General features: G+C 40.1%; 1 protein-coding gene across 4 annotated transcripts in view; it reads left to right on the forward strand.

Annotated features, from left to right (window-relative positions):
• Positions 1-16,705, forward strand: part of LOC131067662 (phospholipid--sterol O-acyltransferase) — a 156,496-nt gene that overhangs the window by 63,937 nt on the left and 75,854 nt on the right. For all 4 annotated transcript variants that reach the window (XR_009111857.2, XM_058002774.2, XM_058002772.2 and 1 more), the window contains exon 3: positions 736-880. Coding sequence is in view for 3 of the 4 variants with exons in the window: in XM_058002774.2 (XP_057858757.2) it covers positions 736-880 (145 nt within the window). In the remaining variant the exon portion in view is untranslated. The remainder of the gene's footprint in view (positions 1-735; positions 881-16,705) is intronic.

A 16,705-nucleotide genomic window follows, 5' to 3' on the forward strand; every position in this document is an offset into this window, starting at 1 on the left:
ATACCCAGATGCCCATGTGTGTGCCCTGAGTGTACCAAGGTGTACCTCGAGCAAACTTGTACCTAGACATACCCAGTACAGGTGCAGGAGGCCTTAAGGGCATACCTGGTAACTTAGGAAATAACTTATCTTGTAAAGATGTTTCCAAAATTCAATGTAGTTTTAAAGATGTTTCTGAAATTCAACATAGTTTTAACATTCTCCAATTATACTCCTTGATCGTCTTTCCTTGTCTTAAAATACCAGTTAACTTGAAATTGGGCTTCTGGATGACAGCATCTTAATTCTTTTTCAAATTTTTCTTCAACCTCTATCCGTGTCTTCTAATCTGTTGATAGTTGATGAAATCACTTATTGCATATTCTTCAACTGGTCAAAGGCCAATTGACACAGTTATAAATAATGCACTTAAAAGATATATTTTCATATAGAATTTCATTTCAAACTTTATGAATTGGAATTGGAATATTTTCAATCAATAAGCTCGGTTAAAAAAGTGTTACAAAAACTCATTAGCTACAAGCTGAACCGTATGGGATATGAATTTCTAATGTTCATAATATTTTTTTTTCTACTTTTAATGTAAGACGTGAATGCTTTTGTTGCATTCTGGCTTTGTTGAGGATGGTATTTTTTTTTCACTCTTTTGTCTGGAAGATTCACAACATCATATTTGTCAAGTACATATTGTATTCTATTATTTCTTTGAGTTGTAATTATCTGATAATGGTGCAGGTCCGCTATCTTCAGTTTGGAGAGATTGGGTTAAATGGTGTGTTGAATTTGGAATTGATGCAAATGCTATTTTGGCTGTTCCATATGATTGGAGGCTATCAGCTTCAATGCTTGAAGAACGAGATTTGTATTTTCACAAACTGAAGTATGTAATATTTATCATTTAATGCTTTAAATTTTTGTGTTCTAAACAAATCCTAGAAATGAGTTAACCATATTCATGCTCTTTACATTACCCCTATCTCCCCTACTCTTTCTCTCATACACACCTATACAAAGTCAAACACGTGCTTATGCATCAATATTAAATACACAAATAGAACAAAGATATATAGGTAATGTCCTTGATTGTATTCACTCTCCATAATAATTTCACTAGGTATTGTGCTTGAAGTATTTTTTAGTATGTCAAACTTCTCTCATAAATAAGGAAGCAAAGTTTTGGTGTGTTAAATTAATTCAGAATAAGTGTAGCTTTTTTTAACCCTTCCTTTTCTTACAACATGGATTTATGAGAAACGCAATCAGCAAGTTTCTGTTAAAAGATTCTTTGTTTGATGGAAATTAAGAATAAAGGAAGTGTTGCAAGATTATCACAACAATCGGAAAATCCATGCAACCTGTAGATGTAAACTTTTTTTGGGCAACATGTTTATTGTTCTTATTTACAGCCGTTCATGAATAAAATTACGTCTTGATATAATGTGTAAGTATCTATACAAAAGAAGCATATGAAGGAAGATAGGGAGGAGATAGCAAGGCACTTACCAATCCTGACGAAGTGTGGATCAATTTTTTTGGCCAAGTAGAAAAGTTCAAATTAGATAAGTGACGATGAATTTGGAACTGCACAATCCATGAGAAGGGATATGATGCAGATGATGAAGGAATTGAAGGTAGAAAAAGAAACTAGTAAATAAACCTAGGAAGTGTGGTGCAAATATTGCAAAGATGAAGGTCACATCAAAAATGGTTTGTTGGATTTTAGTCATTGATGTCAAAGGGCAAGTCGGTAGCGAAGTTAATGGAGGATAATTGTGCCCATTTTATGGCAATATTTTTGAGACTTCGTTGGACAAGGAATGATGCAGTATAAATATTAAATTGTACAAATAATTATTTATTGTATACAAGGGCGACCCATGTTTGGAGGAGTTTTAAAAAAATAAGATGCAACATAATATTATTAATTTTGGATGACCCCCCTCATGGAGTTGCCCCAATTTAGGGGAATTTAAATGCATTGTTAAATATTTATTTTGGGCCTCCCAAAGAGGGATGACCCCTTGGTTTGAGTGCTCACTTTGGGCAAGCAAATGAAAATAAATAAAAAATATATTATATGCTGTTTTGGGCTGACCTCTTTGGAGGGATACATCTCTTGGATGAAAGGGCATTCTGGATTGTATAAATAGGAGGTTGAAGGATGTTAGAAGCCAGCACTTAAAGGGATATTTATTGTATGAAGAGCAGAAATAAGTGTTAGCATATTTTGTCATTGATGTCAAATTATATTACTGTTATATCAGAATGAAATGTTTAGATGGCTGAATTACAGTTGCATTGGAATAAAACAATCTAATTGAATGATCAGATTGAGTCACTGTTATAAGACAAGATGACAGTGATACCTAATGGTTGTTTGCCACATACGGGTAAACGATTAAATGCAGAAAGTAAATGCACAGAACATAATGGAAATATATTAAATAACCAGTCTCTGTATTAATTCAACAGTCCATGTACATCAAGTGCTTATAACATTAAACCCAGATACGACTATCATGATGATGCTAAGAAGGAACGGTATGCAATATATAATACCTGAAGGGGTGCGACCAACCGTCGTGTCCAACTGCCCTTCGGGACGACTAACTAACTAACTGCCGTAACTCATTATTACCGACGACAACATAAATGTTTGCCACATATGGGTAAACGATTAAATGCATAAAGTAAATGCACATAACATAATGGAAATATATTAAATAACCAGTCTCTATATTAATTCAACAGTCCATGTACATCAAGTGCTTATAACATTAAACCCAGATACGACTATCATGATGATACTAAGAAGGAACGGTATGCAATATATAATATCTGAAGGGGTATGACCAACCGTCGCGTCCAACTACCCTTCGGGACGACTAACTAACTGACTGCCGTAACTCATTATTACCGACGACAACATAAACATAATATGACAATATAACATAATGATTATTCCTAGTAACATCATCCCCCCCAAGAAAAGAAGTCGCCTCCAGACGACTTAATACAAAATAGAGATGGCATTAAACAAAACCAAGGTAGAGAACTGCAGGAACTGCGAACGCTAGTCGAGCGTGGAACTCATACACCTGCTGCGTCCTCGCCTGAAAACCCTTTTTTGCTACCATCCGATGCTCAAGTGCGGATTTCACCATTAGTGCTTCCTTTGACATCATAGTCCTCTTGTGCCTAAACCAAACATGTCTGGAAAACATGCTTTTCAGTCTCAGCCTCCACCAACTGCTACTCAAATGATATTGTCTCCCTAGCCAATTTGTCCTGGATAGCCACCCACGCTGCCTCTCGACATCCAACTCCTGGGTACGTTGAGCTAAGTCTCACGCTACTCCTGCCTCCAATCTGGTGGTCATCTCCTCCCGAGCCCTCTGTGCATCCACCAAGGCAACCTATCGTCTAGCTGAGACATACTCCGAGTTCCTCAAAGCGTACCATTCATGCCGGGAAGTGGCCACAACCCTCTGGCACAAAGGCTAGGAGACACCTCAAATCCTCCATCACACTCCCCAAAGGCTGATAATCCGTCTCCCTCTATGGCTTATGGCTTCCCGCCAATGCTTAGCTTCAGGCTTCTTTCTCACAGTACGAAACAACCCCAACACTTATCGTGACTTCTCAGATGCCCTTCGCCCAACTCCAAAAAGTGTTTTGACGCTAAAAAATAAACTGGGGGTCTGGGGCAGCGCCCCAGTGGGGTCGAGGGGTGATATTTTAAGATACCAAAAACCTTCTTCTCCACTCTAATTTTCCAGTGTCCTGGCTCCAGACTCCAACAAATGAGTTTTCAATCTGATCGTCGTTTTTTTTTCACTATAATGGCCTCGATGGCACCCCGGCCATACAACCGCCCTGTATGACCAACAACAACACTGACACCTCCAATCGTACGACCACCTTCCCGTGCGGTCAACACCCCTCCACTGTATGGATCACCCCATATGGAATACACAACCAACCGTCTACCGTACGGGCCTCCTTTTGCACGCCCAACGCAAGTGACAATCAACCGTACGGTGGTATTCCACCGCCGCCTCCGTCGTCGGTAGTCCATTGTACAGTGGTTCCACCGCACGGGGTCCCACCGTACAATGGTCTCACCGCACGGTGGTCCCACCACCATTGTCAATGATGATTTCCTTTTTTTTTTTGTTTTTCTATTTTAATTTTTTTATTTTCCAAATTTGGCTCGGGTTTCGTGCCTCTGGGATCGCCCTTTCTCGGTTTGCCTTGCCCGAGAGTCTCCCGCTTTGGTCCCGTGCCTCTCGAGTCACTTGCCCGGCCTCTCAGGTCCCCTTCCATCCTATCGGGTTCCCCTTTGGACTCTCGTGTGTCCTTCCGGCCTCTCGGTTCCCCTGCACGCTTCTCGTGGTAGGGTTTCAATTTGGACCCGTTGGTGGCAAGTCTATTTTCAATGGCCATCCGAAGACCTGGAACCACAAATTCTATAGGGACCACGGTCTCCTTCCCGTACATAAGAAGAAGAATAATAAAGATTTTGAAGGCTGCGGCCTTCAACACAGGGTTCCAATCATTGCCGACACGAATGATCTTGGGATTATCTATGTCACCGAGGTTTGGGGTGTCTCCCTTCCAATATTCTCTATATTTCGGCAGGTACACCTCTGTTACTTGCTCTGGTTCCTCTACTTCGAGCCTGTAGCTCTGGAACATTTCGTAATCCTCCATTTGCCAGTGGAAGAGCCCGTTCAATGACCCCATCTCATCCTTGGAGCACTCTCCTAGTTTGAGAATCCCTTCGTCGTTGGGCTCCCTGCAGCCCCGTCCTTCGTCCCTCAGGTCGCCTTCTCCTTCACCCTCTGATTCCGAAGATGATGCTAGTTCCTCACTAACCAACTGCGTCCCAAGGTCTATGATAAACTTCCTTCCTCCATTCTCCATAGACAGAGTGTTCTTCTTCCAGTTGTGGGTGGCCTTGGCTGCCACCAGCTACCCTCTCCCTAAGATCGCATCATACCCTTTTTTCTTTAGTGGGATTACCATGAAGTCTAGTATGAAGGGTTGCGCCCCGATGGTAACTTGCTGGCCCATCAGTGTCCCGATGGGTTTGATTCCATGTTGATCTGCTCCTAGCAAATTGAATGTAGATGGCCACAGCGTTGGCTTCCCTAGCTTCCACTAGGTTTCTTCTGGAAGAACATTCACTCCCGATCCACCATCGACGATGGTATCGGTTAGAATGGTGCCAAGGATACCCATCTCCACAATGGCCGGGTTCCTTCCAGTGTTAACTACCAGCAGCTTGGGGTCTATTGCAGACCCCCCAGGAACATCTGTGCGGTGGTTGGTATTGGTGCGTGGTTGGGAGAGATTATTTAGCAACTCCGTTCGTAATTGAGGCATCGTCTGGAAGAGGTCGTGTACCTTCACAGGCACCTCCAGTTTTAAAATTTGATTTAGTATAGCCTCCTCTGCCTCCGATCGGCTGGAAGTACTTGCCATACCCTTCGCCTTCGCCCTTTCTTGTATCTCTTTCTCAATTTCTTCTCGTGCTTCCCGTACCCTTCGCTTCTCCGTCTCCGAGTCTGGGCACATTGCGTGTTTGGCTTGGGCGCGGATTATGGCCAACACTTTCTCTTCTTTGGTTTCCTTGATATTGAGCAAGTTGACACCGAACTTCGGGCAGGTGGCGTCTTTGTGGTCTCCCGGTCCGCACCATTTGCACAAATATTGGGTGGCCTCTCCCTTCGGGCAGTCTCGAGCGAAGTGCCCCCACTGCTTGCATGCTCTGCATTGTACCATCGGTCGACCTTTGGAGTCGTATTGGATCCGGCTCCTTGTATTGTTATTGTTGTTTCGTCCTCCCCCCTGGTTATCTCGGTAGCCTCCCGATGTTGCATTGTTGTTCGCCTGGGAGCTGTCGGTACCGCCCGATGTAGTTGGTTGTTCTTGCGTAAGCAATACTTGTTGGTTTCGTGTTTTCATTTTGTAGGGGCATTCCTTGGTGGGATGCCCCATCAACTGGCATATATCACAATAGGCCTTCTTTTGGCAGAAGCCTTTCGTGTGGCCGTCCGTCTTACATTCCGTGCACCAAAGCTCCCCTTCGTCGGTCTTGCTTGGACCTCCCTTCATAACCTTCAGTTCTTTCATCATCCTCAACATGTCCTTCTGCAGGGCTTGCACCTTTTTGCCGGACTCGCCATCGCTGCTGCTTCCCTCGGAAGAGTCATCATCCTCGGACGAGCTATCCTTCTTCTTTTTCTTCTTGGATGTCTTGGTCTCGCTCTCGCTCTCGAAATCCATCGCTCTATTAAATGCATCTTCGTACGAGGTTGGTGGAACAATTTTCATCTTCTTCCGGATGGAGTGTTTCAGTCCCTCCACGAATCATCTCTTTTTCAACCCATCGGTTGGTTGACTCTCCATTTTCCCCAATAGTTCCTTGAGCCGCCGACTATAGGCTCGGACAGTCTCATTCTTGTTCTGCTTTGTGCCATAGATTTCGGCTACTATTTCATTGTCGTCTCTGAGGAGGCGAAACTCTATCCTGAACTCCTCCTTCAGGTTGGGCCATGTGCCGACTTTGGTCTTATCCATATCGGAGTACCAGTCGATGGCCACTCCCCTTAAGGTTGCTGATGGTTGAATGGTGAGTTCTCAGTTGATGCAAATACTTATTAACTTCCCAAACTAAAGGTAGTTATAGAAGCCTATCGATCAATTCTACTTATATATACATTCTATTTGATTGAGTTTTTGGTGAAGAGTGCTGTGCTAAACGGTTAAAAAGCATTATTATTATTTCATGAAAGAGAGTTTTTTCTATGTGATGAATCAAGTGCAGTCTGTGTGCAAAAGATTCAAATATGTTTGGAAATCTTTATAAGTGTTGGTGAAAAGAGATCATTACAAAAAGAGATGTTTTGAAGATTAGACATTCTGAGAACATTATTATTGCTGAGGTCTGAAGATCGATATATTCATAAGGAAGAAAGGTAGATTACTTGGAATTCTGAAGATCAGGTATAACAGTGACAGTGAATTGATTTCTGATTTTCTTGCTATACTGTTCCAACAGTAAACAGTTCTGTGTTATTTGTTCAGTCAAATCTGTTCTAAGTTGTGGACAAGTGTGTTTCAGATTTTTCTGATAACTGGAAGAAGTTTTCAAGTCATATTTGCAGATCCATGTGAATCATTCTCTCAATTTGTATTCAGTTTTTTGAGAGATTGTTATAGTTCATTTTGATACATTTGTAAAGGGAAATCTCAAAGATTGTAATCAGTGATAATGTTTTCTGAGTAGGTGCTCATATCATTAAATTGTGATCTTGGAAGAGTTGGAGTAGTTATAGAAACCTATCGATCAATTCTGATTTTCTCGCTATACTGTTCCAACAGTAAACAGTTCTGTGTTATTTTTTCACTCAAATCTGTTCTAAGTTGTGGACGAGTGTGTTTCAGATTTTTCTGATTACTGGAAGAAGTTTTCAAGTCATATTTGCAGATCCATGTGAATCATTCTCTCAATTTGTATTCAGTTTTTTGAGAGATTGTTATAGTTCATTTTGATACATTTGTAAAGGAAATCTCAAAGATTGTAATCAGTGATAATGTTTTCTGAGTAGGTGCTCATATCAATAAATTGTGATCTTGGAAGAGTTGGCGCTCTTATATAAGGAATTTGGTGATTCCTTGGGGTTGGTGCCCTAAAAATCTTTGTAAAACATTTTAACTGTGAGGCTGGATTAGGCCAGTAGATCCTAGCAGCATTTCTCACCGTGGTTTTTCCTATCTTGGGTTTCCACGTATTCGCTTGTGCATTGTCTTCTTGGTGTAGTGGTTCGTTGTAGATTTTTCAGTTGGTGTTTTACTTTAGGTTTCAGGTTTTAAGCAAATTATCATAAGAGATTAATTAGATTAAAGTTTTAAGATTTATTTACTACTGATTCACCTCCCCTCACAGTAGTATATTTGTGTTCTACAATTGGTATCAAAGCCAAGCACTTGAAAAAGAGTTAATTTGTCTAAGTAGGTTCCGAGTATAGAACACATGGCTTGTCAGGAAGGATCTTCTTCTAATAAAGCACCATTGTTTGATGGCACTAACTATGCATTTGGGAAGATAAGGATGGAAAGCTATTTGATATCTTTAGTGTTTGATGTTTGGAAGTCAGTAGTTAATGGTTATACAATGCCTTCGCATATTTTAACTAATCCTGCTGAAAAAAGAGATTATGAGAATAATGCGAAGGCTAAAAATGCTATACTTTGTGTATTGTCTAACGCTGAGTTTGTTAAAGTAATGCATTGTCAAACAGCCAAGGAGTTATGGAACAAGTTAAAGAGCATCTTTGAGGGAGATGACAAGGTTAAGCAGGCAAAGTTGCAAACTTACAAAGCCAAGTTTGAAGAATTAAAAGTGAAGGAAGAAGAATGAATTGCAGACTATCTTCTCAGAGTTGATGAGATAGTAAATGCGATGTCTCAGTGAAGAAATGAAAGATGTTGTGGTTGTCCAGAAAGTTTTGCAGTCTCTACCTTCTAAATATAATGCAAAAGTTTTTGCCATTGAAGAAGCAAGTGATCTTAGTAAGCTTAAAATTGATGATTTCCATGGTATTCTGACTGCTTGTGAAATGAGATTGGTTCTAGAAGGAGGCACAAAGAGAGAGGCTGCCTTCAAATCAACAAAAAAGGCAAAAGAAGAGAATTCAAATTCAGATAGTAGCAAGGAAGGAGTGCTTGCATATCTGGTGAAGAAACTGAAAAGGAGTTTTGGGAAGCGCAAAGGAAAGTTACCTCTTAAGTGCTTCAACTATGGAAGAACTAGGCACTTTGCTGCCAAGTGTCCTTATGACAAAGACGATAAAGATAATGAGGAAGGCTTTAGAAAGAAGTATAAAGGACAATCGTTTTTTAAACTGCAAAACTTTTCAAAAAAGAAGAAAAGCTTATGTATTAAAGAAGATAATTCAAACTTAGAAAACAGTGAGGACTCTAGTGCTGAAACTTTGTTTATGGCACTTGGAACTATCACTACAGATCTAAGTGATGAAGAGTTGCAAGATGATGAAGATGGTGAGATAAGTCTTGAAGGAGAGCTATTGTGTGCATTAGAAGGAATCAAAAGATTGAAGAAAGAGGTCACACAACGAAGTGCTTCAGCGGTAAAGGAAAACGAAGATCTAAAGAAGAGCCTTGAAGAAAAAAAATCAAATGATCACCAAGCTAAAAGCTGAAATCAAAGAAGGTAAGAAAAGGGAAGAGTTATTACATTCAAAATTTCTGTCTAAATTTGAAGAATGCATAGTTTAACAAGATAAGTTAGTAGCTTTACAACATGATCTTGAACAATATAAAAGTGAGTTGGATAGAAAAGCAAAATGTTAAAATCTCTAATTTGTTGGATGAAATGCTAACTAAATAGAGGTCAAATAAGAATACATTTGGTTTGGGTTTTGAACAAGGTCAAAGTTTTGATAACAAAGACAAAGCAATAAATTTGTTAAGAGTTTAGAGACAACAGAGGTATTCACAATGGCATTTTCCTACTAGAAGATTGACAACAAACATACAATATTCCTTTCATGGCTATTGTAATCTTTGTAACTATTTTGGTCATAAAGTAGCTAATTGCAAAGTTGTGCCATGACGGAATGTTAATTTTATCAGTAGAAATTCTTTTGATTATTTGAAGGATTTCAGTGTAATCTGTTTTAATTGTTAGAATGTTGGTCATTTTGCAAAAAACTATCACATGAATTTTGTAGAAAAGAACAGGGTCTTGAAGGATGGGGTAGAAAAAGTATGGAAGAAAAAGGAAAAGAAATCCATGTCGTCCAGACATCATTGCATGCTAAGAAGGAAAATCTTTGAATAGTGGATAGTGGTTGCTCGAATCACGTGACAGGTGATAAGAGTAAGTTTACTACGTTTACAGATTGGAATGGTGGTCCAGTGAAATTTGGTACAGGTCTTCAGTTCAAATTCAGATTAAAGGTTCTTTGAGCATTAATGGTACTTTAGAAACAAACAATGTTTGGTTTGTTGATGGATTAAAGTATACCTTACTAAGTGTTACTCAAATGTGTGATAATGGGTATTGTGTGGTCTTTAATGCTCAAGGATGTGAAATAAGAAAATCTAAATCAGGACAGGTTGTTGTTGAAGGTAAAAGAATTGAAAGTAATGTTTATGATTTAAGAGAGGTAGAAGGTAAAAAATGTTTGCTGGGTCAGTTTGATGAAAGTTGGCTTTGGGAATGAAGATTAGGTCATGTGAATTTTGAAAGTCTTGTTAAAATCAGTTCCATGAATTCAGGGGAGAAATGCTTAAAGTAAAAGGAGGTGATGCACCAAGAAGAGATTGTTCCTCTCCCTACCCGAAATGACACAAAGAATCAACTGAAACACCCAGGAGATGCACAAAGTTGAAACACCCAGGAGATGCACAAACTTCAGTTGTATGAGTGACCCCAATGCATGTATGGAGGTTAGAATTCATTGAATGTCAAGAGGGGAGAAGGTTTCCCACAAGTCACACTCAGAAATAAGTTAACACAACATATACGAGAGGAGCCACAAAACATACACCTATGATGAAGGAAACATACATAGCATACATAAGTTTGAAGGAAGGCAAGAATGGTGATTTTCAATTCATTATAAGGCCAATGGCGAAACTTACAGCTGTAAAAATGCAAGATAAATACAAGAGAAGTGAAAGAGCATAGAGTAGCTCAAGCCATCAGGGAGAGAACCCTTTACAATGAGGCTTCACAGCCTTTATATAGAAAAATGATTACAAGAGTGATCATGACCATTGTGTGTGCAAGGAAATGTCAGTTTTGGAGTGGAGGGAAGTGCATGTAGACATGACATAAGTCATCACAACAAGCATGGCCCAGTAGCTCTCTTGATGGAAATCCTGCCCAAAACATTAAATGCACCCTTGTGGCTCCACAAAAGGAGGTGTACAAGTCACAAAAGTCGTCAAAGCATGTAAAGCTTTGAGTGTTGATCACGCCATCCGGGAGTGTTGCAAGCCGGAAGGAAGTCCGAGGACTTCGGAAACTCAGGTTCCCGAAGTGGGGAAGACAAGGAAGGAACTTCGGAACCTTGGGGTTCCAGGGAAGGGGAAGGAGAACTTCGGAACCTTGGGGTTCCAGAGTTCCGGGAAAGGAAAGAAGAGACGCAAGGAAGGGACATCGGAACCTCGGGGTTCTGGAGTTCCGGAGAATAGAGAAGGACATCAAGGAAGAGCAAGACTTAGCAAAGGGACTTCGGAACATCAGGGTTCCACAGCTCCGTGAAAAGAAAAAGGGCAAGGGAAAGGAACGTCGGAACCTCGGGGTTCTAGAGTTTCGGAAAACTGAAAAAAGGGGCTAAGGAAAGGGAGGAACTTTGGAACCTCGGGGTTCCAGAGTTTTGGAGAAAAGAAAGGGAAGGCTAAGGAAGGAACTTCAGAACCTCAGGGTTTCAGAGTTCCGGAGAAGGGAAGAAGGCAAGGAGGGAACTTCGGAACCTCAGGGTTCCGGAGTTCCGGGGAAGGGAAGGAGAGGCAGCAAGGAACTTCGGAACCTCGAGGTTCCAGAGTTTCAGGGAAGGGAAGGAGAGGCAGCAAGGAAATTCGGAACCTGGGGGTTCCGGGGAAAGAAAAAGGGAAGGGAAAGGAACTTCGGAACCTTGGGGTTCCGGGAAATTGAAAAAAGGGGCTAAGGAAGGAACTTCGGAACCTCGGGGTTCTGGAGTTCCAGGGAACTAGAGAGAAAAGGAAGCAAAGGAAGGAACTTCGGAACCACAGGGTTCCGAAGTTCCGTAGAAGAGAGAAAAAGCCAAGGAAGGAACTTCCTCCAGACAAGACAACACTTCACACTTTATAATTCCATTGCTTTTCTCCTTGATCAATTGGGGCAGCGCCGGTCCATGGATCATATCTCTGATTGGTTCTCAGTGATGGACCAAGGGTGTCATAAAATGACAACAGTAAGCAAACTAGAATTAGTTTTAAACCAAAAAGAATATTCAAGTTTGCAGCCTTTAGAGTTAATTCATACTGATCTCTGTGGACTGACCAAAACTAAAGGGTTAAAAAATGAAAGACTTTTTATGTTGTTTGTGGATGATTTTTCAAGAATGACATGAGTGACTTTTCTAAAGGAAAAATCAAAGGCATTTGAGAAATTTAAATTTTTAAAGCAATGGTTGAAAAAGAAAGTGTAATGTCCCCTTTTTGGGATGATATGGTTTATGTTTGGATTAGCCTATTATTGGCCCTTGTAGGCTAAGACCGACGGTTAGAGGGTCCCAATTGGCAGTGCAGGTCAGAAGTGTTCAGGATTGCTCTTCGTTTGGTTCAGTTTGACACACTTACTATTTATAGTAAGTCAGTGGTTGTTTGAGAGGTACCCTTACTATTTTTAGTAAGTTAGTTGCGTAGTGGATGTAGTGGTTGACTCCTTGGTTCAAACGAAATTGGGAAATAATGAGTATTTATGGAGTTATATTATTTTAATTATTAATAAAGTAATATTTTATTAATAATTAATCATTAAAGACATATTATAAATTTTTTATTTTTACTTTAAGTTGAGGGGTCAATTCATCATTAAAAGGGGGCCATGTTATTTAATTATTTAGGTGCCAAGACTATGGAGGAATTAAAAGTAAAGGAGGATTTATCCCACATTGAGTGTGGAGATTGATTTGGAGTTTGAGGAGTCTTTATAAACAAACCTTGTCTTCCTTCAAGAGCATGTTATGAAAATATTATATTGAGTTATTCCTCCATTGTTGCTGCTATTCAGTGACTGGACTATTCTAAGGACGAAGTCCCTAGTATTTCTTGGTGTTGGACGGAAATCCAAGCACCATTGTGAGGTGGTTTCACTCAGGAATCACTATGGAGTTATTGCAGGTTCTTAATTCATGTTTTTAGAATAATGGCAGCTAGGGTCTGCAAACAAATTCATATTATCAGCTGCATTTTATCCCAGAATGTTACCACACAGTTTGAGAGCAAATTGAAAGGGCAAACATTGCAGGTTTGAAGATTGTGGAAGATTAAGAGTTATTCATTTGCAAATCTAAATTTATGTTGGCTGCTACAGTGGCGTGAATAGTAAATGCTACAGTGCTTTGGCAATATGGTGAAATTTACGCAAGGGTTTCACACTTGATTGAAGGCAAGTTTGATTTGGCTAGGAGAAGGCACCATTCGTCAAGTAAAGAGCTGCCACCTCTTCATCGGATATGGGCGCTTATTTACACCAAGTTCTTCATGATTTTTAGATGTAGTTTGAATTGTCATATCAGTCATATTAGCTTGTTCCAGTAGGTGTGCTTTCATCAGATTTACATGTCATTGTGAGGCCAAAAGTCTTGGCTAATCAAATCAGCTTATACTCTGCCTATGCTTCATATTAATACAAGGAAGGAGTTGCACATCATTATTTGTCTTTGGGTATTTGGCTGTAGATGCACATTAGTTTACATGCCAAGTATTTGTGAAAATGCTACTTGGCTGTAGGTATGCATTTTACCTTAGGAACTCATAAATTTGCATTTGAAAAGAGTAAAAACAAGTGCATTTCATTCTCAGCTTATTGTTAGATCTTTTGACATTCATTTCAAAGCATTTGCATCATTTCTACTTGATTTAAAGAGCATACACAACAAATTGAAATTCATATCAGCAAGCTACAACTTTGCATACAAAGTGTTTGACGATATTCCTTGAGCCTCTAATCAACAAATTTGGATTAGAATTAGCAAGGGATATTACAGTGGTATTAGAGCTCTTTCTTGCCCTCCTGCTGGGGTTGGAAATCATTGAGCTCACACGTTTGGAAATTGAGTAACCAACACTCATAAGTTCAAGTTATGTGTTACTACACTATTGTAGGGAAATCTAGGGAAGAGATCAAATAGGATGCCATCAAGATGAGGGAAAGATGCGAACAAGAAGCTTCTCAACTCTTTGAGGACAATTGGAATATGCTGGATGCTTTTAAAGCACAATTGCCCCTTAATAATTTTCTGAACTTTGTTGTTATCTTGAGGCTTGATAGGATTGGGCTGGTAAAGTACATTAGGAGGGTGTATAAGGAGGCAGTTTCATCTAAACGGAGAACATTCAGTCATGGGCATAGTGTGAGTAGGTATGGTAGAGCTACTAAATCAGATTATGAAGGTGATTCTACTTCCAAGTTCAATGATTAGGTTACAGGAACTCCCATAATGAGTAAGAATGAAATGAGAAGACAAGGTCTATGCTTCACTTGCAAAGGTTTTTGGGAGCCTAACCACCAATGCACCAATAATGAGGTAAAGGAGCTTGATGAAGACCTCGGATGCATTGAATAGGAAACCATGAAGGAGGCAGATTTGGAGATGCACTTGTTGCATGAAGATGATGGGATTCATGAGTCACATCATTTGGAAGGACAAAGAGGATCCCATTATGAAGCCATTGAGATTAAGGAGACTTATACATGTGCTGATTTACATAGCAACCAAACTATTGAGCTTAATCATGATGTAGATGTTTTAGTATATGACAAAATTGTTGGCACGCAAGTTGGAAGCGAGCGTCAAAGATGAGGAATGTGCAGAGGATACAAGCTCTAACAGTTCTGATTTTTGTAGCAGCAGTCAGAATTTTGTGCACTATCATGAGGTAACCATCATTCCATGTGTGAAAGATGGATGTATGGAGTTCCCTAGTGTTGACACTCAAGATTTGGGTGTTAGAAATGAACTATATGATGCAAATTCATGCCAATACTAAGTCTGGAAAAGTCTTCAGATTCGTTTGCATGTCACACCATTGCAAGGCTCTCTGAAAACTGAGAAAAATAAGTTGTCCTCGCTGCCACTTAACTAAAAATGGTAAGTTTACCAAACTCCATTGATTGCTACGCATGTACCATCATTGCAAAGCTTCCTGAAAACCCAAAAGGAATCCAGAATCAGAACTGTAAAACTCCAACAAACAAGCCACAAAAACTGCCAAAGGATCCTCCTAGAAAATAGGAAAACCTAATTTTGCCTCTAACTGACCAACGGGTCTCAAGACTGACTGATAGTGCCCAAAACAAACTAGAGCGGAAAAGGGGGCATTACACAAAGCCTTGGACAACTAGGGACACTAGAAAGTGGAAGTGCCACATATGTAATGTTGAATGGTTTGACAACATTACCAGAAGTCATGCTCACTTCCTTCTTGTTCGAGGTAAAGGTGTAGAAGTATGCGGAAATGTGGAAGGGAACTTGGAAGTACATGGCTGAAAAATTAAAATCACAAGGTTGCATTGAAGATGAAGTATTTGTATCTGCTACTTGCCACATAGGAGTAGGGATAATGATAACCAAATTTTTGCAGTTTCTACTTCTACTGTGCAAACTCAAAGGTCACCAATTCCATCTAGTTCAGGGGTAGTAAAGCCTAGGGGAAAACGTAAGGTGACTAGTCCATATTCACAACCATTGGTAGATTTATTCAATGCGCAAGCAAAGGATGAGGCAAATGATGCCATTGGCAAATTCTTCTTTGCCAATGGCATTCTGTTCCATGTGTCCTGCTCTCATTATAAGGAAGCTGTGTCAAAGTTAATAAGAGCAGGACAATTATATGTGCTACTTGGTGAGACTGAATTGAGGATAACAATCTTGGGTCAAAACTATTTCAAGATTAATATTCTGATGGAGAAGATGAAGAGAACTTGGTCACAAGTGGTTGGAGCATAATCATGGATGGGTGGACGAACATTAGGCATCGTCCACTCACCAATATCATGGTTATATCTACAGTAGGCCCTTATTACCTTAGGGATATTGATTGTTCAGGGCATAGCAAGGATACTCATTTTCAAAATCCTCAAGGATGCTATAGAGGAGGTTGGGCCACAAAATGTGGTGTAGGTAGTGACAAATGCGGCCCATGTGTGTAAAGTTACAAGCAAGTTGATTAAGGCAGCCTATAGACATATTTGGTGGACTTCTTGTTGTGTGCTTTCCATGAATAATGTACTCAAGACATGGGTAAAATCAGCTGGATCGAAACAATTGTTAGTGATTCTAGAGATGTGCAGATGTGTATTTGCAACCACCACACTTCACATGCACTCCTCATGACCTTCTCCAAGAAGGAATTCCTGAAACTTGTAGAGGCTTGGTATGCATCATACTTTATTATCTTGGAGAGGATTCTTGAGTTGCAAGAGGCATTGCAACTAATGGTTATGACAACAAAATGGAACAAGTGGCCTAAGTCGAAGATACAAAAGGTGTTGAGGGTGAAGGAGGTGGTGAAGAATGATGTCTTTTGAGCTAATGGCAAATATATTGTCTCCATCATTGCTCCAGTCTTCACAGCTGTTAGATATGGGAATTCTAATGCACCTTCCCTTGGAGAGGTGTATGAGTGCATTGATTCTATGCTTGATGTGCGAGAGGACCCCACATTGCAAGTCAACACTGAGCATATTCCATCGATCATTCAACGTAGATGGGAGAAGCACAATGCTCCCTTACACATGGCTGCCTATGCATTGAACCCGAAGTGGTATGTGCAATGGGCTAGTATAATTACACCTATAGAGGATGTTGAGGTGAAGGAAGGATTCATGAAGGCAATTGACAAAATGTATGGTCCTACAGAGGCTAGCTAGATTCATACTGATTGGATAAAATTTGCCACTGTTTGGGGATATTCA

The sequence above is a fragment of the Cryptomeria japonica genome, chromosome 11 (genome assembly GCF_030272615.1).
Source record: "Cryptomeria japonica chromosome 11, Sugi_1.0, whole genome shotgun sequence".
In the NCBI taxonomy this organism is placed as follows: Eukaryota; Viridiplantae; Streptophyta; class Pinopsida; order Cupressales; family Cupressaceae; genus Cryptomeria; species Cryptomeria japonica.